A 26,620-nucleotide genomic window follows, 5' to 3' on the forward strand; every position below is an offset into this window, starting at 1 on the left:
AATACAGCATGGGTTACTGATTACCTTATTCCTGAGACATAACAGACTTCCCTTTGCCCTTCTCTTCCATGTAGGCTGTTTCCAAGAAGCATTTGTCTCACTTTGACTCCTTATTCTCATGCTGGTTCACATAGGTACAGTTTGCTCTTGTAATACCCAACTTTCAGCTCCGAGAAGACAGGGTCATTTCTTTACTTCTTTGTATAATCCCAATCTAGGCAGCACCTGATCTAAGGCTAAACACACAGTAGTTGTTTCACTAATCTTATGGGCTCAGTAAAAACTTTTTTTTTTTTTTTTTTTTTTTGAGACAGAGAGAGAGTCCAAGAGAGGAACAGATAGGAACAGACAGACAGGAAGGGAGAGAGATGAGAAGCATCAATTCTTCATTGCGGCTCCTTAGTTGTTCATTGATTGCTTTCTCATATGTGCCTTGACCAGGGGGCTACAGCAGAGCGAGTAACCCCTTGCTCAAGCCAGCAACCTTGAACTCAAGCCAGTGACATTTAGGCTCAAGCTAGCGACCATGGGGTCATGCCTATGACCCCACGCACAAGCTGGTGAGCCCGCTCTCAAGCCAGCAACCTCAGGGTTTTGAACCTGGGTCCTCAGCATCCGAGTGTGATGCTCTATCCACTGCGCTACTGAGCCTGGTCAGGCAAAGCTACTCTATTCTTGAGATCTGGAGTTGGTGGGAAGACAAGGCAGAAATTTCCTAGAGGGGCCGAAAACTTTTATTCAGAGCCACAGATTCTGTGGGACCCTGACTACATGCCAAGCCTGTGGAGACACTCTCTTCTCTGTGCTAACTCTTGGCCAAGACTAAACATCCATTACTGCATGTATTACAATGCGGTGGGCCTATTTATTTAAATCTCTGTCTCTCTCAGCAGACTATGAGCTCCACAGGGAAGCAACTGGGGCTTACTTCTCAGTGGCTGGCATCTTCCAGGCCTGTCACTGCAGTTTGAGTACCTATAAAGAGGTTATTGTGGGTGTAGCCAAGGCACAGATCAGTGGTTCCCCAACACTGGCCTCGCTGCCTCAGATTCATCTAGGGTGCTTTCTGCTTACCGTCCAGGTGACTTATGCTCTCTGAGCCTGTTTCCACCCTGCAGGTAGTTGTGAAGACAACTAACTATAAAGTCATTACCATGCTGCTGGGCACAAGGACGTGCTCAGAAAATGTCAGTCCCCTTCTCTTCAGAAGCAAAGTCCTTGCCTTTAGGAGCTTCCAGTCTGATAGAGGCAGAGGTGTTGGCAAACAGTACCAAGGCAAGGTCTTTGAAGGTGTCTTTCAAAACTGGTCTCTTTGCCTCGGTCCTCCCTATCCTAACCAGTGGCTATGGCCAACTTCCTTTGAAGATCATCCAACAAAACCCCCTGCTCCCACCCTCCAGGCTAGTGGATTTAGGTTGTAATATGCTTTCAACCCAGGATGCCAAGTAATCCAGGTACAGGCATACCCGTTTTACTGCACTTTGTTTTACTGCACTTCACAGATGTGTATTTTACAAATCGAAGGCAAGACCCTCCACCAGCAAAAATACTACAACTTGCTTTATTGTGTTACTGGCTTTATTGCAATGGTCTGCAATAGAACCTGCAGTATCTCTGAGGGACATCTTTACTCAGGCAGCCAAGGAGAAACCCTAATCGATCAGATATTGACATCAAGTGTGGAGAAAGGGGACATGGGGCTGGCAGAAATGGAGTTCTGGGGCTAGGGAAGGCTCTGGAAGCAGGAAGTCAGACTAGGAATGCCAAGTTCTGCATTTCAGTGTGACATTGAGCAAATCTTACTCTGGTCCTGCAACTCATTGTGTGACCTTGAACAAATCTCATCATGAGAGTCTTTTGTCTTCTGTAAAATAGGGATAAATTATATTAGGTTGAACCACATAAAAGTGAAGGGTCAGACATTGGCAATGTCATGTCACTCTACCTGGTACCTACCACGTACAGTGGTTTGCGCCTGGCAGCTGGGAGCTCAGTCAGTGGAGCAATTCCGTGAGGGCTCTGACCTCCACAGCCAGCCCTGCAGCCTCTGCACAGTCCACGGTCTGGCCACTCCAGGCAAGCCCTGCCTGCCTGCCCCCACTCCCACGCAGGCAGTCTGTGCTCAGCTGTTGCCATGGTCTCCAACAAACCTGCTTACTACTTACTATCTTTGATGCATTCATGCAAAATGGTTTTAGAGGCTTGAAACTCACCAGACCCCATCATGGCTACAGAAAGGAGGCAGGACAGGTCTGTTGTCCCAGTGGCACGAATGCTGAAGCTAAGGATCACCAAGGGAGAGGAACACAGCCTCAGCAGTGTGAGATTAGAACCAGTACTCAGCCTCCCAGGGGAGGAACCGGTGGCCAGCGTTCCTCAGAGGAGGGTGAGTTACCCCTCTAGATGCAGGACCAGGAAGAGACGGCCTCTGGACGCTGGCTCTAACCCAAGAGACAGCAGCTCCACACCAAACACGGCAGCAAACGGCAGCCGTGACCTCCCTCAGAAGAGCCTGTATTAAAAGCAGGAGACCCATTGGGTTCCTTGCTTCAGAATCACCAGGTGACCTTGAGTGAGTCCCTCCTAGGCTCCTCAGCCTTCTCACGTAGAAAATGGGGACTATTCCACCTGCCACTGATGGGGCTGGAACACGGTATAAAAGAAATGAAGGCTGGAGCAGCACGAGTCTACTCCCAGGCCATCTGGCACCGATGGGTGAAGCAGACACTGTCAGGGAAGAAGACAAGGAGACACACTCCTAATCTCATTGATCCTACAAGGAATTTCACCCCTTAGTGTTCACTGGCAGTTTTTGTTTCCAGTCTCCTCCTAAGCCCCAGCCCCATCCAAGATCAGCTCCTCTCTCCTCCTTCTTCCTGGACTGATGCAGTCTCCTCCCCATCAATCTCTTCATTTCCTCCCTCAACCTGTCCTTTAATAGGGGCATGTGTCCTGCAGGGAAAGAGCCCAGGCTTCGAATCTAGCCCAGCCACTACCCTCCACATAGCCACTATGGCTGGTGCTGTTTCACCTCTCTCGGCCTCTGAGTCCCAAAATGGGAGATGACCGCCTGCCGACCACTTATCCTTTCCCAGCCAAGCTGCTGCTCCTCCCCAAGCATGACTCCCTGAGAGTCCCAGCAGCATCCAGCCCACTCCAGGACACACAGTGAGCACATAGGAAAATCACAACACCTCCCCTGGAAGGCCCAGATTCCTTTATCTGTCCCTCTCAGATGGCCCCCTGCATCCCTCCTAAAGACTGACTAGTGTCTGTTCCTGCATGGTGGGGCTTCACTCATCCCCATCACCCCCAAGTCACCATATGTGTATGTCTACAGTGTCCCCACGCCCTGGGCCCCACCTCCGGCTTCCTCATCCCTCCCCGATCTTTCTGACCCTCCCTGCAAACATCCTCAGGTTAATCTCATTAGATGGTTAGCTCCATTCCTTCCATGCTCCTGCTCAGAATTCTCCAGGCTCCCAGCACCTTCAAGAAAAGGTCCAAACTCCTGAGTTGCCCCTCAAGCCCTTTCTGTGACACTTAGCTGACGTGGGGCGGGGTAGAGATGGACCTGACAAAGGCTGTTTAGTAGAGAGTCTACAGGGATTTGAGCAGGGCCTTTCCTGCTGGCCACATTCTGGGGATGCCCTCTCTGTTGAAAAAAGGGGCTTCCCCTCTTCTCTCCTGGCAAATTTCAACTCATCCTTCAATGTCCAGGTCACATCCCCTCTTCTGGGAAGCCTTTCCTAGTCCCCCTGAAGTCCAAGTGTCTTAGCTCTGGCTTCCTAAAGCCCACTTCACCTCTCTCATCCCTCAGCCGTGTCACTGGGTTCCACGTCTCTCTCCCCCACCAGGCTGGACTCTCCTTTGGTAGGAAGTAGGTCCAATCCCCCCTGTCTGTGCCCAGTGCCCAGCACAGGACCAGGCACAGAAGTGAAAGAGTGCCAAGTGACCAACAACAGACATGTGACAGCAAGATGAGAGGAAACTAAAGATATGACCAGAAAAGCACCTTCCAGGGACTGGCTTACCCCTTGGTCCAGTCACTGCCCCACATCTGTTCAGGTCTGGTCTCGCATATCCTGACTGAGAATCTTAAATATCAGCCAAGAACTCCCCTACAGAAGTCACTGGAAGGGTCTGAGTGAGGCTTTAACCATTCTAGAAATGACTCAAACAACCAAAGCTGAAGGAAACAAAAAACAGAAAAACTGCCTGACCAGGCGGTGGCGCAGTGGATAGAGTGTCAGACTGGGATGCGGAGGACCCAGGTTCGAGACCCCGAGGTCACCAGCTTGAGCATGGGCTCATCTGGCTTAAGCAAAAAGCTCACCAGCTTGGACCCAAGGTCGCTGGCTTGAGCAAGGGGTTACTCGGTCTGCTGAAGGCCTGCAGTCAAGGCACATATGAGAAAGCAATCAATGAACAATTAAGGTGTCGCAACAAAAAACTGATGATTGATGCTTCTCATCTCTCTCCATTCCTGTCTGTCTATCCCTCTCTCTGACTCTCTCTCTCTGTCCCTGTAAAAACAAACAAACAAACAAACAAAAAAAACAGAAAAACTATTCACAGTTAACCCTCAGGTCAAAAGCTTACAGAATCTCATGAGATAGAAGAGAGGGGCTTCAGAAAGGTCTCACTCTACCCCTACCCCAAAGCACAGCAGCCCCTCCAAGCCCCAACTCAGCACCCAGGAGTTGAGAGCAGCCCATTTCCTCTCTCTGACACTCATACCCAGTTTCCCTCCTTTGACTCCCTGGGGCACCAGGCTGTCCCTCCCAAACAAAAGTCTTTCCAACCCTGTCTCCCACCCCTCCATCTGTGGGTAGCAGCATCTCTGTATTTTTTTTAACAACTTCTAACCAAGAAAGCCCTGGGAAGGAGACTCTCGCCCTATTACTGGGAAACCCTCATCTGGGCCACCAACTATCTCCTGGGAAAAAAGGTAAAAAGAGGTTTTACTAGTAAAAAGCTAATGTTCTTTTACTGAAAGGGCACGGAACAGGGAGCCGGGAGAGAAGAGAAAAGGATGAGAGCATATATTCCCTTTTCAGGAGCTCACCACACTACCCATCCCTGCTGGGAGCCACCCCTCACATACCTCTGATGGCCACGTCCCCACACCCAGGCACCAGACTGACAGATCAGGGTATTCTGTTCACTGGGCTCTCATAGAGGGGTACACTGGGTGGATGCTGAGGATAGCAGAAACCATTCCAAGCAGAGTTGGACTCTTGGCCCCCATCCCATTTGTGTCCCAGCTGGGCCTCAGCCCTCTCTCCAATTATACCAGGGCAACTGCTCTCAGCCCAGGCTGGGGCTGCGGACCTCACGAAAGGCCAGCGAACTTCCTGTACTGAACGCTGGTGCCCTTGGCCCTGAGGGGCGGCGAAGGCGGCATCATCTCCATACACAATTGATGAAGGAGGTTGAGGCCCAGAGAGGGGCAGCTACTAGCCCAAGGTCACACAGCGAGTCCCAGGATGAATCCAGATCTCCAGCCTCCCAACCTCCGCCCCTCAGAGCCCTACACTTGTGTACAGGGCTCTTGAACCTCCAGGGTGCTGACACTCCCTCCACCCCGCACACACGCCCCCAGCCCCCATACCTCTGGGACTCCAGCGGACCCTGCCTCAGACCCAGCTCCTGTGCGGGGCGCTCAAGCGGGGCAGGACTAGGCTGGGCCAGGCTAGGTCAGGTTGGGTCTTCTACTCCTCCCCTCCCGGAATGAGGATGCCCTCCGCCAGGTCCCAGATGGCAGGGATGCTGCTTCCACTGCCAAGTCCAACCTCCCCACACCTCTTTGCACGAGTCTGTATCCAGGAAGCCCGACTCAGAGGCACAGCTGCCAGGCTGCGGGGCGGCCGGGCTGCGGAGCGAAGCAGAGGGAGGAGAAGGGGGAAGGTGCGGATAACAGGGTGGAGCCCAAGCGGTGGCCACCCCGCGAACCGCCACTCAGACCGCGTCTCCTTTAAGGCCAGCCGGCCTGCGTGCTGGCGGGGGCGGGGTGAGGTGGGGTGGAGCGGAGAACTGGACGGCTCGCCGCAATGCCTCTTGGGCGATGTAGTTTTCGCTCGGCGCACGCAACCACAAAGAGCCTAGAGAGAACTACAAGTCCGGGAGCGCAGCGCGCGGTCCCGGGCTGCCACCCCGGGGCTGGGCTCCAGGCCTCCGCCCCTCTTGCAAAGCTGCGCTGGCCGCCCGCGAAGGGGAGGCTGCAGAGCGAGGGCAGGAGGTGGGTGCGGTGCGGCCGGGGACGCGGGGCTCAGGGATAGCCCTTGAGGGGTGCGGGCCTACCCGGGCACCTGCCCTACCTTGAGAGGTCATCTAGCGGCTAGATTCTAGCCTACCACGGCCTCGCCATTCTCATCTGTGCGATGGGCATGGTAGCGCTTGTGTCTGTAGAGGAGGGAGCACTTATCGAGGAGAGGGGGCGGAGCTGGTGGAAGGAGCCAGGATGGATGGCGACGGTAGGAAAAGCCCGGACCTTGAGGGTCGAGACTGTTGGGAGGAGTCTCTGGTGAGTGGGGCAAGGAGGGGCGGAGTCTCTAGGTGAGAAGGGGAGCACGCGTGAGGTCGGAGAGGGCGAATCCGGGGCTGGGGAGTGGGTGCTGAGAATGCCGATGAAGCAAGCCTGGGTTGGATTGGGTGGAATGGGCCGAAAAGCACTGGGGAAGAAGGGACGCAAACACAAGATGTGAAGGATGCCTCCCAGCCCTGGAAAGGCCGGTGTCAGCAGCGCTGATACAGTTTGGGAAAGGGGGTACCCGAGTGGGCAAAATACCTGTGGATGCACAGCACACCTTCCCTTCCTTGTGTCTAGAAATAAAAAGCCCAACCCGTGAATGCAGCGCGTCACTTGATCTCATTCAACTCTCACACTGTAAAGGCGTCACCATATCTGTTTACAGACGAGTAACGTGAGGCTCAGAGGAGTGAAGTGATTTGCCCAAAACCACTCAGGATTCCTTACTCCAAAGACCCTGCTTTTTCCCCCGCACTCTAGGGAGGCAGAGGATTAGTCTGGAGTAGGTAGTAGGGGAGAGAAAAAAAAGTTTTGATAACCTGCCTTTTGCAGATTGTGTGACAGGACCAGTGTTCTCAGCCCTTTTGAATGCCAACCTGAGAGGCAACTCTCCTGTAGTTATTGAAAGGGTGAAATGAGATGGATTTAAAAGCCCTTTGTTTATAAGTCATAAGAAAGAGTGGTTGCAATGAGGTGTTTGTGCCTGAAGAAAATCACAAGATGAATCCTGAGAGTGTGCTGAAAGGATGAAGGAAAATTCTGGAACAGGATGGGGGCGGTGATGGTACTTGGGAGCCTGTAACAGACTGCAAATGAGGATGTCAGGCATAGCCCACCTATGCCATGGGCTATTGGATAGCTCCCTCCAAGGTCCACCTGTGTCACCTTAGTCTAGGTAATACCGTATTTCCCCATGTATAAGACGCACCCTTTTCCGAAAAATTTGGGGTCTAAAAACTTGGTGTGTTTTATACAGTGGTTGTGGACTTTTTTACTTGCATTTCCCGCTTGAGAAGTTGTATGAATTTTATGATGAATAAAACTTGAGTTCAATAACTTTTTTTTTTTAACTTTTTTATTTTTTTAATTTTATTTATTCATTTTAGAAAGGAGAGAGAGAGGGAGAGAGAGAGAGAAACAGAGAGAGAGAAGGGAGGGGAGCAGGAAGCATCAACTCCCATATGTGCCTTGACCAGGGAAGCCCAGGGTTTCGAACCGGCGACCTCAGCATTTCCAGGTCAACACTTTATCCACTGCGCCACCACAGGTCAGGCGAGTTCAATAACTTTATGTAATACATTTTTTTTTCAAATTTCGGGCCCAGAAATTAAGGCGTGTCTTATACTCGGGAACATCTTATACATGGGGGAATACAGTGTGGGTTTTGGGGATAATAGAGCAGCCTGTGGGCCTCTTAGAGATGAACTGGGCAAAAGAGAGCTAAAACTACAGCTGTTGGCATAGGGAGGCTAAGAAGAGAAGGTGAAGAGCAGCCCCCAGGACTGTGGGCCAGAGTCTTTATCCTGGTGAGCAGAGTAAGGAGGGGAAGTCTCATCTGGTCTACTGGGAAACATATACTCACTGAGCATTTTCATCCTTGAAATTTACCCAACCAAGTTCTCTCCGTCACCTACACAGTGGGAGTTCTTGCATTTACTTCTAGGTGGTCACCTAGGCTTTGCCCTGTGCCTTAGATTCCAAATTGAAAATTCAAGAGAGTGTTTCCAAAATAAAAAAAGTTTTAAAAATTCCAGGATGTGACAAACCTCCTTACTGGTAGGTAAATTTAGTCTGGAATAAGGAAAATGAATCTGACTAAACAAAAGACTTTCTTTTCCTTCCCCTGCTCTCCCTGCTTCTGGGGTACAGATAGGGGAGACGCCCCAGCAGGGTGGTCAGGCACCTATCTACTTAAGTGAGCTTTGGTAAGGGATGAGAGAATAAGACTCCCTGGAGATGAGAGTAGGAAGGAATGACCCAGCTGAGGGGCCTGGCAGATGAATGGGATTTGCCTTCGCAGCAGGCAGAGGGGATGGCAGGTACCAAACTGTGGAGGTAGGAGAGGACCTGTCATGAAAGTGGGTATAATAATAGTACTGGCATATCTTGGAGATGTTGCAGGTTTGGTTTCAGACCACTGTAATAAAACTAGTATTGCGATAGAAATCAAGTCATAATCTTTTTGCAGGTGGAGGATCTTGCCTTCCATTTGTAAAAAACACAAACACCTGTGAAGCTCAAGAAAATGAGGAGCACCTGCATCTGCTTCATCTGCGACTGACATGCGTAAAGTGCCTAGCACAGTAGTAACTGCTCAGTAAACGTCAGTCGTCATTGCTGGTGCTGTTATGATGGTGGTGACATCATCTATCCAGGAATTGGCCTAGGCCCACCCAGCTAGTTAAGTGGCAGTCCCTGATTCCAGTGCAGGCCCAGGTGATGTCAAAGTCCATGCACTATCCTGCCCACCCTTTCATAGGGCCCAAAAGTGGCCCCATTTGCGAATATTCTCTGTGAGCCATGACAGGAGTTTTCTTCTATAGTAGCAGAGGCTCTGGGTTCAAGAGGCAGGGGAAACATGGCCTGAACAATCGCCTTCTCCTAGTTTGGATCCCTGCAGCGAAGCAGGCAGGCCTAGTGTTTCTGTGGGCAGGGGACCTCTGTAGAGTGACTTCTCCCTTCTGTGGGCTATTTTATCTTAGCCCTGGTTGGTTTCCACATGCTTGGAAGCATAGCACATGGAGATTTTCAATGCTGCTTAATAGTAATAGTAATAAATCTATTCACTGGGGCCAGACACTCTGACTGTAACTTTACATCTACAGTCCTGTGAAGGAAGAAGTGTTCTTTTCTTCTCCCTTCTTTCAAAATAAAGGTATTTTTAGAATATTCAGACCTACAAAAAATTAAAAAGTACCCTTTCACCTAGGTGTACCAACTCACTTTGCTGATTTTACTTCTTTTTTGTAACAGAGAGACAGAGAGAGGGACAGATAGGGAGATGCAGACAGGAAGGGAGAGAGATGAAAAGCCTCAATTCTTTGCTGTGGCTCCTTAGTTGCTCATTGATTGCTTTCTCATATGTGCCTCGACCAGGTGCTACAGCAGAGCGAGTGACCCCTTGCTCAAGCCAGCAACCTTGGGCTCAAGCCAGCGACCTTTGGGCTCAAGCCAGCAAACATGGGGTCATGTCTGTGATCCCACACTCAAGCCAGAGACCACACGCTCAAGCTGGTGAGCCCGGGCTCAAGCCAGATGATCTGGGGCTCACGCTAGCAACCTCGGGCTTCAAACCTGGGTCCTCTGCATCCCAGTCCAACACTCTACCCACTGCGCCACCGCCTGGTCAGGCTGATTTTACTTTTACACAGACACCTACACCTTTTTTGCTAAACTATTTTAAGTTACAGACATCTTGACACTTGACCCCTAAATTCTTCAGCATGTATCTTCTAATTATAATATTCTCCAACATAACCACAATACCATGATCACACCTAAGAAAATTAGCAACAAATCAATATTCTCTAATAACAGTTGATATTCAGATTTCTCCAAATGCCAAAAAAATACGTAGCTTTTTAAATACCAGGTGCATTCAAGAGTCGTGCATTGCATTTAGTTATATCTTTAAGCAACTCATTTGCTCTAGATAGAGCCTTTCCACCTATTTAACTGCTTCATTATTTTATCAGAGATTAGATTCTTTTCTGGTAATGTTGTGTACAATACTTTTTATTGCATCACATTGGGAGGCATATGATATCCAGGTCCTACTATCCACGCATGCTAAATTTGATTATTGGTTAAGGTCATGACAGCCTGATCTCTCTACATAAGGGTAAGTTTTCCCCCTTGTAATTTTTTTCTTAATTTTTTTTTTTTTTTGATAGAGGGACAAACAGGAAGGGAGGCAAAGAGATGAGAAGCATCAGTTCTTCATTGCAGCACCTTAGTTGTTCATTGATTGCTTTCTCATATGTGACTTGACCCGGGGGTTCCAGCAGAGTAAGTGATCCCTTCCTTGCTCAAGCCAGCAACCTTGAGCTCAAGCCAGTGAACTTGGGCTTCAAGCCAGTGACCATGGGGTCATGCCTATGATCCTACACTCAAACCATTGACCCCACACTCAGGTTGGTGAGCCCGTGCTCAAGCCCATGACCTCGGGGTTTTGAACCCGGGTCCTCTGCATCCTAGTCCAACGCTCTATCCACTGCACCACCACCTGATCAGGCCCCCCCCCCACTTATAATTTTTAAAAATGTTTTTCCATTGATTTGGAGGGAGTGAGGGAGAGAGAGAGAGAAGCATCAATTCGTTGTTCCACTGGTTTGTTCCATTTGGTTTTGTACTCATTGATTACTTCTTATATGTGCCCTGATCAGGGATCAAACCTATGACCTCAGTGCACCAGGACAATGCTTTATCCATTCAGCCACCCAACTGCCACCCTCTACCCCCTGTAGTTAATAAGTAGTCTGAGAAGTGATTCTTTGAGACTTGGAATTTTATGTTCATGATAACCTTTCACTCCAATCCTTGCCTGAATTGCAACACTGAAGGTTGCAAAATGGTAATTTTTTAATTAAGCCATTCTTACTAAATTTATTAGCTGGTATCTTTGCTACAGTATAAGTGTATGTATGTGTTTCTCGCTCCCTCTACTTCTTTTTGCAATGACATAGACTCATGATTTTTAAAGAATTCATTGTATTATAACCCATTATCATCGTTAACCTTTTTTTGTACTCAAACTATCCCAAATTTGGCCAATGAGAATCTCTTCATGCTAGCTCCTATGTTCTTTTGTTTTTTATTGAAATATAATTGACATATAATATTGTATTAGTTTTAGGTGCACAATATAATAATTTGATGTATTTTGAGAAATTATTACCACATTTAGTTAACCTCCATCAACACATAGTTACCAAACTTTTTCCTTTTGTTAAGAACTTTTCAGATCTCTTGTGTTCTTTTGAGAGGACCTCATTAATCTTTAATTGCTTCTTTGCTATCTGGCAAGAGATGTTCCAGGCTCGCTTTGAACTTTTCCTGTCAAAGTTGTGGAATCATCAGTTTTTCCAGGGAGCCCTTGGTTTGTTTGTTTGTTTTTGTAGAAGATAATATTTAGAAACCAAGATCCAGGGTCACACGTGCTCATTATTACTGTGGTATATATTTCTAGGCTCTTTGAGCACAGTTAAGAAATGGATGGATGCTGTTTGAAGCCTGGTCAAGGCACATATGGGCGTTGGTGGTTCCTGCCCCCCCCCCCCGCTCTGCTCTTTAAAATGAATAAATTTTAAAAAGTAAAAGAAAAAGAAAAGAAATGGATGGATGGATTCATTGTACTCACAACAGCTGGTCCTCACTGTATAAAAGGAGTAGACTGCACAGAAAATAGTTTCATTGTGGAAGTTCAGTGGGCAGTGATGTAGAAAAGAGCTCAGACCTTTGCCAGGGCTCCATGAGAGGACAGACTTCCAGCTAGCACCCCTGTGGCTCGGTTCAGTCCCTTGCTCAAAACCCAAATTAGACCATGTTAACACAGTAAATTAAAATTAATAAAAATAATAAAATATTAAACAAATTAGGGAAGACACCTCAGGTTGCTTTCCAAAGACTGGTTCTCTGAGCAATGTCCAAACCCAGATCCTCCCAGAAGGCACGACTCAGAGGTCAGGCATGCTCTGTACCAGGGATTCCTCCTCTGAATCTGTAAAATAAAGATAATGTGACCCTGGCAGGACAGGGCCCCAGAGTTGTTGTAAAGATATGTATTTTTTTTTTCTTCATTTTTTCTGAAGCTGGAAACAGGGAGAGACAGTCAGACAGACTCCCGCATGCGCCCGACCGGGATCCACGTGGCACGCCCACCATGGGGCGACGCTCTGCCCACCAGAGGCGACGCTCTGCCCACCAGGGGGCGATGCTCTGCCCATCCTGGGTGTCACCATGTTGCGACCAGAGCCACTCTAGCACCTGAGGCAGAGGCCACAGAGCCATCCCCAGCGCCCGGGCCATCTTTGCTCCAATGCAGCCTTGGCTGCGGGAGGGGAAGAGAGAGACAGAGAGGAAAGCGCGGCGGAGGGGTGGAGAAGCGAATGGGCGCTTCTCCTGTGTGCCCTGGCCGGGAATCGAACCCGGGTCCTCCGCACGCTAGGCCGACGCTCTACCGCTGAGCCAACCGGCCAGGGCAAGATATGTATTTTTTAGGCCCTGGCCGTTTGGCTCGGTGGTAGAGCGTCGGCCTGGCGTGCAGGAGTCCCTGGTTCGATTCCCAGCCAGGGCACACAGGAGAAGCGCCCATCTGCTTCTCCACCCCTCCCCCTCTCCTTCCTCTCTGTCTCTCTCTTCCCCTCCCACAGCCAAGGCTCCATTGGAGCAAAGTTTGCCCGGGCACTGAGGATGGCTCTGTGGCCTCTGCCTCAGGCACTAGAATGGCTCTGATTGTGGCAGAGCAACGTCCCAGATGGGCAGAGCATCACCCCTGGTGGGCATGCCGGGTGGATCCCGGTCGGGCGCATGCGGGAGTCTGTCTGACTGCCTCCCTGTTTCTGGCTTCAGAAAAAAATACAAAAAAAAAAAAAAAAAGATATGTATTTTTTAATTGCTAACCAGTCTTTCAACACGTGCTACAAAATTCCTTCTTTTTCATTGTTTGCTTTATAATCCAATTTAATATATTATCTATTTTTCAGATATTTTCAGGTTATCACTCATCAACTTTTACAAACTGAGATTTTAATCTTTTTTAAACCTTTTTTTTTTTTTTTTTTTTTTTCATTTTTCTGAAGCTGGAAACAGGGAAAGACAGTCAGACAGACTCCCGCATGCGCCCGACAGGGATCCACCCGGCACGCCCACCATGGGGCAGCGCTCTGCCCACCAGGGGGCGATGCTCTGCCCATCCTGGGCGTCACCATGTTGCGACTAGAGCCACTCTAGCGCCTGGGGCAGAGGCCACAGAGCCAATCCCAGCGCCCGGGCCATCTTTGCTCCGATGGAGCCTTGGCTGCGGGAGGGGAAGAGAGAGACAGAGAGGAAAGCGCGGCGGAGGGGTGGAGAAGCAAATGGGCGCTTCTCCTGTGTGCCCTGGCCGGGAATCGAACCCGGGTCCTCCGCACGCTAGGCCAACGCTCTACCGCTGAGCCAACCGGCCAGGGCTTTTTTAAACCTTTTTTAAAAATACTGTGGGGATTTGAATTAGGATCTCTTATCAACTATAATTCATTTTAGAAGAACAACTTTAAGAACAACTCTCCTAAGCATTACAGGATCTCTATTCAAATCCAGCTTATGCTTCCTAGTAAGATGTCATAGCCTGTGTTACTTGAGGCAGCACAGGCTTTGGAGCAAGACCTCACACAGGATGCTAGCTCTGCTTCCTCTAGCTGTGTGATCTGAAGCAGCTGGTTCACTACTCTGCTTTGGTTTTTGGTGTGGTATTTTAATGAAATAGCCTACAGGAAAATGTCTCACCTAGCTTGGGGCCATGTCCTAGGTGCTCAGGAAATTCTCTGTGCCTTACTCTTGATATAGGTCAAAATCAAACTGAGATGGAAAGTGTGAGAGCACCTGGTAAGAGGACGGACGAGGAGACTTCTCCAAGGGCCTTGACCGCTGAATGCCCCAAGATCAGTGTTGTCACTCGGAGAGCACAGACTTTGCTGTCGGGCCTAGGCTGGAATCCAGGCTCTGCCCAGCTCTGGGCAAGTTACTTAACTTCTCTGAGCCTCAGGTTCCCATTTGTAAAACAGAGATAATATTCTCCTTGTATGGGGCTTAAATGAATCAATAATGCATCTAATGCAGTTATGGCACATGTAAGTAACCCTCACACATAATCTATGTCCTGCGTGAGGTCTACAGGGACTCTCTAGACTGATGTCTTGCTGTCCTTCCTTATAGGGTATCTCCTCTTAAAGAACTCTGTTTTCTATGTCACAATTAGAGGTTGCAACCAGGTGATATTCAGGCCGTAGACTGGAAGTGCCCTCATGTGGTTCCACGCTGGGCCTTAGATTCCACTCTCGTTTGGACCATAAACCCTCTCAGGGAGGGGAGAATTCTAGCTTCAACCCCAAGTTCCCAGGGCCCCCGGCCTTTTCTGCCAGGTCAGATGGTCTGAGATCAACATGGCACGATGTCCTGGTTTGACAGCAGTGGTTTTCTCAGAGAGGGAGATAGGCCTTATCATTTTCCTGGTTCTTTCCAAGTTAAGAGGCAGATTTGAAAAGTCTGCTTAAGAGAATTGTTCATTCAGTCACAGTGGTGGGACTTCTGTATCTCCTTCTTGGTTCAGTTGGCATTTCCATGCATCTTTTCTAATCTGGCTTTTACAAAACTGGCTTTTTGAGTTTTACTGTTTTGTCATTGAAGTCATGAGTTGTCTTTGCAATAGAAGGTTTGTGAAACAAAAGTTTCACAACAATATATGTATATAAACTGGTTATAACCCACTGTCTGGATTTCATGGCACAATCACAATCTTGATTTTTTTCAAGTTTATTAAGGCATATAATTTATAAATAGTAAAATTCGTTTTTTAGACATGCAGTTATATGAATTTTTATCATCTTTATGCAGTCATTTGGTCACCAATTCATCAAGATACAGACTATTTCCATTACTCCAAAATGATCTCTAATGCTGTTTGGTAGGAAAAGGATATCAAGGTCTGAGCAGTTCTTACTCAATGTTAAAATGTAGCACAGTATTTTGCAGATGCAGTTGTAACCAGAGGAGCTTGACCCTAACCCAACAGGATAAGTTTAGCTAACTGCAAAGAAGAAATCACCATGTAATTAACCAAATCATGTATATAGGCAATGACTAAGGAGACAGAGCTTTGGATGTGAATCCTCTCCACTACTTTACTTGTCCCAAGTAAATAAAACAACCTGACAACCACATCTACTTCTCAAATGGAACATCCCAAGCGATGAACCCCTTGAGTTTGGTAACAATGCCTTTACGTTAGCCAGTGTTTTCCCCAACCCGGCCCTGAGAAAGCACTGGTCTGGCTTCTATCTCTATAGTTTTGCCTTTTCCAGGATGTTGTATAAATAGAATTGCACACCATGTAACCTTTTGAGGCTGGCTTTCTTTTCACTTAACATAATTCTTTTGAGATTTTTCTACATTGTAGTGTGTGTCAATTGCTAGTTCCTTAATATTTCTGAGTCATATTCCATCCATCATATTATACCACAGTTTGTTTATGCATTTACATCTTAGTTGTTCCCAGGTTGGGTAATTATGAATAAAGTTGCTATGTCATACACATACAGGTTTTTGCATGGACATATGTTTTCTTTGGAATAAATAACCAGGAGTTATTTATTCCAGGGATTGCTGGGTCATGTGAAAGCTCTAGGCCAAACTCTTTTCCTCATAATGGTTGTACCATTTTGCATTCTCACCAGCAGTGTCTAAGGGTTTCTGTCGCTCTGTGTACTCACTGGCATTTGGTATTGTCAGATTTTTTTATTTGAGCCATTTTAATAGGTATATAGTAGTATCAAATTGTGGTTTTAGTTTTCATGTCCCAAATGACTAATGGTGTTGAGCCTCTTTTCATGTACTTATCTATATGGCTTCTTTGGTAAAGTGTTCAGATCTTTTACCCATTTTTTAAAATTGGGTTATCTGTTTTCTTCTTACTGAGTTTTGAGAGGTCTTTATATATTCTGGTTAACGACCCTTTATCAGATATGTGTTTGGTAAATATTTCCTCCAAGTCTTTGTCTTATATTCATTTTCTTAACAGTGTCTTTCGAAGAGATTTTCATTTGGATGAAGTTCAGTCTGTCAATATTTTTATGGTTTGTGCCTTTTGGGTTCTATCCAAGAAATCTCTGTCTAACCCAAAATCTCAAAGATTTTTCTCCTCCAGTTTCATAGTTTTAAAAATATTTTACATTTAGGTCCATATACAAACATATTTTGTTGTTTGTATATGATGTGAGATACGGGTTAAGGTTCTTTTTTTTTTTTTTTTTTTTTTTTTTTTTTTTTTTTTTTTCTGAAGCTGGAAACAGGGAGAGACAGTCAGACAGACTCCCGCATGCGCCCGACCGGGATCCACCCGGCACGCCCACCAGGGGCGGTGCTCTGCCCCCCAGGGGGCGATGCTCTGCCCATCCTGGGCGTCGCCATATTGCGACCAGAGCCACTCTAGCGCCTGAGGCAGAGGCCACAGAGCCATGCCCAGCGCCCAGGCCATCTTTGCTCCAATGGAGCCTTGGCTGCGGGAGGGGAAGAGAGAGACAGAGAGGAAAGCGCGGCGGAGGGGTGGAGAAGCAAATGGGCGCTTCTCCTATGTGCCCTGGCCGGGAAGGGTTCTTTTTTTTACATATGGCTATCCAGCAATCTGCATCCTGTAAAAGCCAGGAAGGAGGCTTTTATGTGCAGAGCAGATGGACAGGCTGGTGGACAGTGCTGGAGAGAGCTGTTGTAGGGACCTGGAGGCCCCAAGAAGAAAGCTGTTGACCTACTGGAGATTTGGGGACAGCCTTACAGAGAGGCGGCGACTCCTAGCCAGGGCCTTAAAGGTTGACAGCAGAGAAAGTGGGGAAAGGTGGTGTAAGGAGAGCAGAGCGAGGCAGGGGACAGTTAAGAGGGTGTGTGCTGTGGTGCCTGCAGCGACAGAGCATGGAGTGGGGTGGGGCCGGGTTAGAGGTGAGAGCGGAGAGCAGGCCAGGCAGCGGGGCTGCAGGAAGAGCGGCCTACACACTAAGATGGAAGGTAGACAGAAAGATGGCAGGGAGCCACGTGAGGGTGTAGGGGCTGTGGGGATGAGGCCTGAGCTCCAGGAGTAGCTATAGGAATAGGTTCACGGAGACAAGAGTTGAGAAAGATTTTAGGGACGAGAAGTCAGGACTCCCTCCCGGGTCTTGGGCTCAGACAGATGGCTGAGAAGAGGAAAGGTTTGAGGAAAGAGGAATTCTGGTACCTACAGGCTGTCCAGTTAGAGATGTCCAGCTGGGTACAGACTGGAGCTGTAGCTCAGTGATATTAGTTGATCCCCACCTGGCCACAAACCCTCTGCCATACTCATAGAGCTCCTCAGCCCCCCAAAGGTGCCAGTTCCTGCCCCCTTGTGTCATTGTGCCTTTCACAGTGGGGCCTGAGCATTTATGCTGGTGGACACCATGGCACTGCCACTAGAACGTAGGGGTTTGGAGGAATGGGCTCTGTGACTCGTGGGTATGGAGAGAAGACCACAGAGCACACCCTAGGAGACCTGCCTTCCCACCAGCCTCTGCCCCTTCCTACTGACTGTGCAGCTGCCTCGGCTGCTCTCCCACACAAATGCGGGGGGCGGGGCAGGAAGGCAGGTGTTCTGCTGCTTTTGCGAGAGAAATAGTAGTTTGGGTACCCACGCAAGGGCCAACAGGTATGTCTTGTAGCTCTTAACTGTCCCCTCCACCCCAGGGCTCTGAGCTTTCAGCATTAATGCACAGAGATACGGGGGCTGTAGCTCACAGAACTGTCAGGAAAGGCAGCTCAGCCTCCTGGCGCCCGAGCCTGTTCTTTCCGAGGGGCTGAGTCACTTCACAGAGCCTGGGTCCTAAATCCAGGAGACAGAGAGACTGGAAATTAAAATATGCAAATTACTATCTAGACAAAAGAGGAGGTTCTGGACCGAGGAAGGGGGCGGCCTATTCCTGGGCTGCTGCCTGGGCCTTCTAGAGAGAACTGGCCAGACTCAGCCCCAAGACCGAGCCACTCCCCAGCGCAGGTCTCCACCCAGCAGCCGCTCCTTCCTCACCCCACCCCCTCGTGGGATCTCCCCACTGTCTCGCAGCCCATCTGCTTCAGGCTGCTGCTGACAATTTTATAACTTCATCATCAGCTTGTTTCTCTCCAGACGCTCCAGATGGTTAATGCCTCTCTGCTGTATTAAAGTGACCCATTAGAGAGGGACGCAGTCACAAGGGGACCCCCCAGCCAGTTGAGTAGGGCAGCCAAGCATCTCCTCCATATTCAGGGTGGCAGGTCTATGTCCTCAGGAATAAGGGGGTCTCAGTGAGGCCAGCCTCCTCAGAAAGCAGACGTGGTGATACGTGTAGTACTCTGGCCTACTCACCACCCTTGCCGGGTGACCTTCGGGAAGACCCCCTCAGACCTCTGTACCAACAATTCATTCCTGACCTTCTCCCACAGAGCCTGGTACATGTCCCCTGTCACTGACCCCTCACTCCCTCTTGTCTCCGTCCCCACCACCAGCCTGGACTCTTCTCAAGGTCAGCACTGGGGTCAGTTATTCTGTGCCACCCCTACCCAGCATCAGGGAAAAGACTGTCCCATAGGTTGGCTCTTGGGAAAGTATCATGTTGGAAGCAGAAATGGTACATCCCTGCTTTTTAAAACCTTAAAGAGAAGGTTTAAATGTAAGACTTCATGTTGATGGAGGAGGTTGCTAGAGGCTCTGTCAAAAGCAGGACAAGAGCCTTCGGAAAGGCGGCTCGGTGGCAGACTCCACATTTGCACTGACCTCCGAGAAAGTGTCAGAGGAGGCTGGGGTGCCAGCATGACAGGAAACAGCAGGCCACCAGGAGCCAAGAGCATCTTCATGGCAACGCAAGTTGTTACAAGAGGATGAGAGTCCAGTAAAGGGTGTCATTTCGAGTCTAAAGGGCTGAGTGAACCATTGTGGGGCGGTAGATAGTTGGAAATGGCACTAATCACAGCCAGTTGTTGTGAATATTTTGAAATATTTTTAAATATTTTGAGACAGGAAAATAATTAAACAGGAAGGTAACACTGATACAGAAGGAGCACTAGGCTTGGAGTGTAAATCTCAAAGCATTTAAGTACTTGTGAAGTGTACCCATCTTTGACTAGTGAGCATTTGCACAGTTATCTCTCGCTTATAAAGGGACCAGGGTTCGAATCCTGTGTGGCCCTTCGCCTCTGAGCATGGGGAATGAATCCAGGCACAGTTTTCCTCATTTGCACAAGATATATGGACAGTGGTATTATCGGTGTCAGGTGATATTTTGTATCACATAAGTGCCCATCATGTAAGCAAATGTAAGAGCCAGTAACATAGCATGCAGTCCAGGCACATTTCCTCTTTCCCTAGACCAGTGGTTCTCTGTCCTAACCAAACATTTAGACTCAGAGGCCACTTTTAAATCATATCGATGCTGGGGTCACATTCCTGACCAATTAAAAAAATCTCTGGTCTGACCTGTGGTGGCGCAGTGGATAAAGCGTCAACCTGGAACGCTGAGGTTGCCGGTTCGAAACCTTTGGCTTGCCTGGTCAAGGCACATATGGGAGTTGATGCTTCCTGCTCTTCCCCCCTTCTCTCTCCCTTTCTTTCTCTCTCTCTCTAAAAATGAATGGGCCCTGGCCGGTTGGCTCAGCGGTAGAGCATCGGCCTAGCGTGCAGAGGACCCGGGTTCGATTCCCAGCCAGGGCACACAGGAGAAGTGCCCATTTGCTTCTCCACCCCTCTGCCACGCTTTCCTCTCTGTCTCTCTCTTCCCCTCCTGCAGCCAAGGCTCCATTGGAGCAAAAGATGGCCCGGGCGCTGAGGATGACTCTGTGGCCTCTGCCCCAGGCGCTAGAGTGGCTCTGGTCGCAACATGGCGACGCCCAGGATGGGCAGAGCATCGCCCCCTGGTGGGCAGAGCATCGCCCCTGGTGGGCGTGCCGGGTGGATCCCAGTCGGGCGCATGCGGGAGTCTGTCTGACTGTCTCTCCCTGTTTCCAGCTTCAGAAAAATGAAAAAAAAAATAATAATAATAAATAAATAAATAAATAAATAATAAAAATGAATGAATAAAATCTAAAAAAAAAATCTCTGGAAGGTGGGACTCAGGCTTTGTTTTTTTCTTCTCTTTTTTTCTTAACTTCCTAGTAAACCTAATATGCTTTAGACAGTGTGACAATGATCACCCATCATTTTGTTCATCAAGTATTAATTCATTTTGACCTCAAGGACTATAGGCTCAATCTATAATAAGGTGTTGAGAACTATGACTACTTAGATGTTATGGGCTGAATGTTTGTGTCCCCAGCAATTCATGTCGAAATCCTGACCTCCAATATGGTGGTGTAAGGAGGTGGGACCTTTGGGAGGTGATTAGGTCATGATGGTAGAGAACAGGATCAGTTTCCTTATAAAAGAGACTCCAGAGAGTTCTCTTGCCCTTCTGCCACATGCGGATACAGCAGGGACACGGCCTCTACCAGACACCAGATCTGCCCACACTGTGATCTTGAACTTCCAGCCTCCAGAGCTATGAGAAACACGTTACTAAGCCATCCAGTCTGTGGTATTCTGCTTTACCAGCTCCAGAAGACTAAGACCAGCTATGTTTGAGTGATGGTCATTTCTCACTTTTCTCCCTCTAGGACTACTTCCCAGCACCCCAGCCTCCTGCCATGTCCGACCCCATCACACTTAATGTCGGGGGAAAGCTCTATACAACCTCACTGGCAACCTTGACCAGCTTCCCTGACTCCATGCTAGGTGCCATGTTCAGTGGGAAGATGCCCACCAAGAGGGACAGCCAGGGCAACTGCTTCATTGACCGTGACGGCAAGGTGTTCCGCTACATCCTCAACTTCCTGCGGACCTCCCACCTGGACTTACCCGAGGACTTCCAGGAGATGGGTCTGCTCCGCAGGGAGGCTGACTTCTACCAGGTGCAGCCCCTGATTGAGGCACTGCAGGAGAAGGAGGTGGAGCTCTCCAAGGCGGAGAAGAACGCCATGCTCAACATCACGCTGAACCAGCGTGTGCAAACAGTGCACTTCACTGTGCGCGAGGCACCCCAGATCTACAGCCTCTCCTCCTCCAGCATGGAGGTCTTCAATGCCAACATCTTCAGCACCTCCTGCCTCTTCCTCAAGCTCCTGGGCTCCAAGCTCTTCTACTGCTCTAATGGCAATCTCTCTTCCATCACCAGCCACTTGCAGGACCCCAACCACCTGACTCTGGACTGGGTGGCCAATGTCGAGGGTCTCCCAGAGGAGGAGTACACCAAGCAGAACCTCAAGAGGCTCTGGGTGGTGCCAGCCAACAAGCAGATCAACAGCTTCCAGGTCTTCGTGGAAGAGGTGCTGAAAATTGCTCTAAGTGATGGCTTCTGCATTGATTCCTCTCACCCACACGCTCTGGATTTTATGAACAATAAGATTATTCGATTAATACGGTACAGATAAAGGACCCTAAACATGTTGGAGGGGGACCCTCAACCAGCTCCAGGTCAACCAAGATCTTAAAGAGCATCTCACCAGTGGTGTGAGGCAGGGCACGCTACTAATCTGTATTAATCGTGTAGCAGGACTTGATTCCCCCCATGAGGCAGTCCGCTGGTAGGAATTCATGTGTCCTCTCAATAGAGCCATCCTTTTTCTTGTCATTTTAAGCTAGAGATGGGCAGTCTATCAGGACAAGTGAAGAATCTGTCCATGTGTCCTAAAAGAGACCAGAGGACTTTCTGGCTAGACAGAGGAACAGCATTTCTGTCATGGACTCCATCTCTCTCTACCACTAGGCAGTGCCTCACTTACCCTTCTGAATAAGAGCCCCTGGTGGAGGGGATGAGGTGAGAACAAGATGCTCCCTTCAGTTTCCCAGGATGGGAAGTACCCAGAGATCCCCATCACCCCTCCTCCTCTGTCCCAAGGATGCAGCCAGGACCGTAGACTTGTTTGCCCGAGGGCAACCATGTTTGACTGGGTTGGAAAAGCAGTATGTTCGCAAAGCTGTATTGGCCACCACTGGGGGAGAGATTTGAGCTGTGGCATGGCCCAGAGGAGTGAGCATCCGAGCAGAGTTCAGGAGATGGGGGATACCCCTTTTGAGTGGGTCAGCTCTAATAAGCATTTGGGGATTTCTGGCTTCAGAAATGGGCTGCTGTCTCTGTAAAGGCTTGAGAATCTGGAGCCAGTACAATGAAAGGCACCTCGTAATGTGGCCTGTTACCTGGCTTTTATAATCCTTTCCCCAAGAATTTGAAGTATTATTGAAACAAGTCATTTTAAACAAATATATTGTATACTCTCAGGGTTGGAAAATAATTCAAGAATCGCTTAGTCCTCCCTCACCCCAACATATCCCAGCACATTTGGGGATGAATTCCTCTCCCCTGTACCCCAAGTGGTCGCCTATCCCTCTTACGCACCTCGCCAGATGGGAAGTTCGTCATCCCTAAGGCAGCCCCTGCTGTGGTTGGCCACATGCGGATACAGCTGTTAGAAAGTTCTTATATTGAGCCAAAATCTGTCCTTTCACTCCCATTTTCTGGTCTTGGTTCTATTTTCTGGTCTGGTTCTTCTCATCCAAAGATGTATTTTCTCTTTCAAAACAGTCACCTTGAGAGATCAGACACACATTATGAAAATACTCTTATTCGAATTTCCCCTTGGGATCTGTTTTCAGAACCAGGGTTGGCCCTCTTCCATCCTCGGTAAGTCAGCCCCATTTTACTACGGCTTTGCCTCCTTTGTGACCCCCATTTCACCCACCTTCCTCACAACCACAATTTCAGATTCCCTCTGCCCATCTTCTTGGACAGTGTGCTGCCCGAGGAAGTGCTGCCCGAGGAAGCAGACCAGGGTCTCGGAAAGCAGTGAGCGACGAGGAGCAGTGTGCACCGTACCACTGCCCCTGGACCAGGCATCCAGGCCCTGAGACCCTGCTCTGAGGAGGTGGCCTTCCCCGGCAGTACTGTTTCTGGTCATAATTAGACCAGGGACCTCCTTGGGGTGAGAGCCAGAGCAGGATACCCCAAGTCACTACTTCCCAAGGGGTGATGAGCAGTGCAGGCTTCAAAGCTGCACGTTATGATTCATCCCTAGAGTGAGTCCCGCCTTGGGAGTCTCTGAGCGCTCCCACGGGGTAGGGCCCTCAGACAAAGCCAGGAGGGCCGGGCGCACAGGCACTCGTGGGAGATGTGCTGAGGAAGGGTCTTCCCATGGTTGTGCTTTGTGTGTAGGTAGCTCGTACACTGGGCTGTGGGCAAGGCCACATCCCTTAGATCATGCAGGTCTTTACCCCCTACAGTGGGACCCAAGAGTCTATAACAACTGTCCCAGGCCACCAGGCCAGTGGTACTCAAATGGAAGCTATGACCACAACAAAACAGATTAAGAAGAAATCTCATAAATTACCACTGCCCTTTTGTCCTGTCCATAAAAATTGTTTTTTCTCCATCCTTTTGGTGCTTCTTAATTCAAGCAACTTGACTTTAGAGAAAGTATAGGACCTATGAAGTCACTAATGTGCTGTGTGACTTTATGCAAGTCACTCACCTCTCTGAGCCACCTTGTTTCTTCATCTGTGAAATGGGCATAACAGTAATACATAACCCTACCTACCTCACAGGGCTGTTGTGAGGATCAGATGAAATAATGTATGTGAAAATACCACATAAATGATAAACAGTTGTTGTTTTGTGTCCGCTTACACGGGGAAAACCTTAGCCTCGAAGTCAGACTAACCTGGGTTTGAATTACTTGCTGTGTAACCGTGGAAAAGTCACTGGGCCTCTGATTTGTTTTGTCATCGGTTAACAATCCCACCTCCCAAGGTTACACAACTTAAGTCAAGCGCATGTGAAAATTCCTAACTCGGCCTGGCACGCAGGAGCTCAATACGTCTGCTCTTTCCGGAGGAAGTAATGATGGACTGTTGTGCAGGGGACACCACTTTAATAAGCTCTTCTGGAGCACTTGGTGTATGGCCCTGGGGGTGGAAACGGCCTCAAGTGAAAAGCCTAGAGGTTCACACAATGTGCTGCATGCGGGAACTTGGGGAAAGAGCTTGATTCTCAGAAGGCTGAATGGATGCTGCAGCTGGGCCTTTGAGGGCAGGTTGGAATGTGACAGAATACGCTAAAGAGGACACAGTAGGTACAGGAAAAAGCATGGGCAGAGGCCCAGCAGCAGGCAGGGCAGGTGACGGAGGAAGGCTGAGCCTTCATGCAGAGCCACGGCACATCCACCACGCACGCGTCTCACGTGCGTGTGCAGCCATGTGCTTAGCAAAACTGGGAAAGAGCACGGGCAGTGCGGCGGCAGCCTCCCAGGGGACGGTGACTCAGCGTGAGCGCAGACTGAGTGCTCGCTAGCCCTCACTGCCCTCAGCGAGGCCGATGTGATCAGTGATCACAGCCGGATTCAGCCTTTAGCACAGCCAAGTGCTATGTCCCAAGTGAAGGGCAATTCCGGGCACACGTGAGTGTGTCCGCTCTCTGTTCCCGCCCTAGGCGTGGTCCCAGGTATGCAGACAGAAAGGGCGCTCGAGGGAACCCTAAGGCACCTTGCTGTGACTGCTTTGTGAGAGCTGCCGCCAGAGGCCAGCAGGGGCCACAGCTCAGGCACTGCTCCCTGTAACCTCACACCCTCAGGACCACCTAAAGCCCTGCTCCCTTTTATGAAGGGCAAGCCTTGTCACCCTCTGTTCTGCCTCTGAGCCAGAGTTCCCTATGCAGAGGTGGCCATGGTCCCCATCCTTGCCTACACCTCAATGCCCAACGCAACCCTGAGGGCCAGGATGGGGTCACTCTGATTTGTAAATGACTCTGTGACCTAACATAGCACTTGTGTAACTGCCCCTTTGATTACCACAAACTTGCAGCTTTCTTTTACAAATTATTCCTAAAAGAGGCTACTGTGAGTAGGGGCTTGGCCAGCGTCCACCTTAGACCAATTTCTTGGCTCATGTGGCAAGAGCACCAGCCCATCCCTTTCCTGAGCTGCAGTCTGGTCACGCTGACTGCCTGTGGCTGCCTACGTCCCAGAGGGCTCAGGGCTGATGGGGGCAGCTGGCAGGGAAATGAGGCCCCGTGACCATCTGCAGAGCAAAACAGCCTCGATAACAGGCCCACCCAAGGGAGGGCCCCGTCTCTTTTCCAGTCCCCATGGGGTCCTAGCTCTGGCCATTCTGTCTGCCCAGACAGCCCAGTGACCTCAGTCTCCTTCAGAACCTTCAGGACAGTGTGGCACCAGGCAGAGCTGTGGAGACAGTCTGGTGACATGCTTACCCCAGTCTGGGTCACAGGAACGAAAGAGGCCCTGAGGAGAAAAGTTGGTCTGTGTAAGCCAGAGGACTACCGAGCAACCCGTTACACCCAGGACCCCACTAGACAAAGGACACAAAACAAGCTCTGAGGCACTACTGTCTGGCTCTGATTTCCGGGCAGAAAGTGCAGCCTAGCGAGGTGCACCTGACCCTCACTGCCCCGTTTCCTGGTCCTAATTCCTGCCAACTCCCCTGGCCCTCCTGTCCCAAAGTACAGAGCATTGCAAAGCTTCTGTCAACGTTTCCCAGTTAGCTGGCAGCCCTAGAGTGTTCTATTCTTATGCCAGGTTTCTGCCCAGAGCCTACGTTCCCTTTTACTGGGGTCCTGGGTAGAGGCCTATTTCAGTCACATTTGAAATCCTCTAAGGATACAGCCAGCTGAAGACAAAGGTTAATGTGTTGTGACATGGGAATTTCCTCCCCAACCCAAATTAGTTCACCTTATAAATCCAATATTGGATTTGCTAAATAAACACCTTTTATCTGGCACCTCATAAGGTGTCAAGCTCCTTCACATCCAGTGTCCTTTCATGAAACCAGAGAGGAAGCCGTGTCATTCCACATCTGGGGTGGGCTGCCCCACGGGCCTTGTCTCCATAGCTCACCAAGCAGTTAGTCCCAGACACCTTTGTGCTACCCTGTACCTGGGGAAGTCATTTATCATAATGCAGTTTTTCATAAGCAGTGTGGTGATGGTGAATATTTAACACCCATCTCCCTAGGGGGAAAGCCCCAATTTGTAGCACTGGCCAATTTCCCATGGTATAAATGCTCACCATGGTCGATTCCAAGCTACCAGTGTGATGCACTGATAATCTGGAAAGAGAAGCACACAATGGGCTCCAGAGAGCCAGAGTGGACCAGCCCCAGCCACATCCATGCCTCTCACCGAACTGCATGCTTGCGAGGGCAAGAGCTCTGTCTTGCTTTTTATCGCCAGTGCCCACCACACAGACGGTACTCAATATGTTTGCAGGACCTGTGCCACCTGTGAAGACTTTTTACCTCCCATGATGTCTCCTCAAACTCCTTCT

At 49.3% G+C, this 26,620-nt stretch overlaps 2 protein-coding genes across 6 annotated transcripts in view; one reads left to right on the forward strand and one right to left on the reverse strand.

Annotated features, from left to right (window-relative positions):
• Positions 1–5,922, reverse strand: part of USP35 (ubiquitin specific peptidase 35) — a 46,643-nt gene extending 40,721 nt beyond the window's left edge. For both annotated transcript variants that reach the window (XR_010727830.1, XM_066249372.1), the window contains exon 1: positions 5,615–5,922. The gene's annotated coding sequence lies outside the window, so the exon portion shown is untranslated. The remainder of the gene's footprint in view (positions 1–5,614) is intronic.
• Positions 5,923–6,162: 240 nt separating this feature from the next.
• Positions 6,163–23,925, forward strand: KCTD21 (potassium channel tetramerization domain containing 21). 4 transcript variants are annotated; one of them, XM_066249405.1, is made up of 3 exons: positions 6,200–6,241; positions 8,721–8,968; positions 20,909–23,925. In XM_066249405.1, the coding sequence occupies exon 3, from the start codon at positions 20,939–20,941 to the stop codon at positions 21,719–21,721; it is 783 nt and encodes a 260-aa protein (XP_066105502.1). In that variant the 5' UTR covers positions 6,200–6,241; positions 8,721–8,968; positions 20,909–20,938; the 3' UTR covers positions 21,722–23,925. The 4 variants fall into 4 exon arrangements, with proteins under 4 accessions (XP_066105510.1, XP_066105502.1, XP_066105494.1 ...); XM_066249397.1 differs by lacking the exon at positions 6,200–6,241 and adding an exon at positions 6,248–6,526; XM_066249413.1 differs by lacking the exon at positions 8,721–8,968 and having other exon boundaries at positions 6,163–6,241.
• The last annotated feature ends 2,695 nt before the right edge of the window (positions 23,926–26,620 follow it).

This window comes from Saccopteryx bilineata, chromosome 1 (assembly GCF_036850765.1).
Source record: "Saccopteryx bilineata isolate mSacBil1 chromosome 1, mSacBil1_pri_phased_curated, whole genome shotgun sequence".
Lineage (NCBI taxonomy): Eukaryota > Metazoa > Chordata > Mammalia > Chiroptera > Emballonuridae > Saccopteryx > Saccopteryx bilineata.

Excerpts from the sequence above, each read along its gene's own strand:
- KCTD21 (XM_066249388.1), top strand. The coding sequence starts at position 6,464 with ATGGATGGCGACGGTAGGAAAAGCCCGGACCTTGAGGGTCGAGACTGT. Across the intron at positions 6,527-20,908 it reads ACTGTTGGGAGGAGTCTCTG|GACTACTTCCCAGCACCCCA; the intron begins GTGAGTGGGGCA and ends TTCTCCCTCTAG.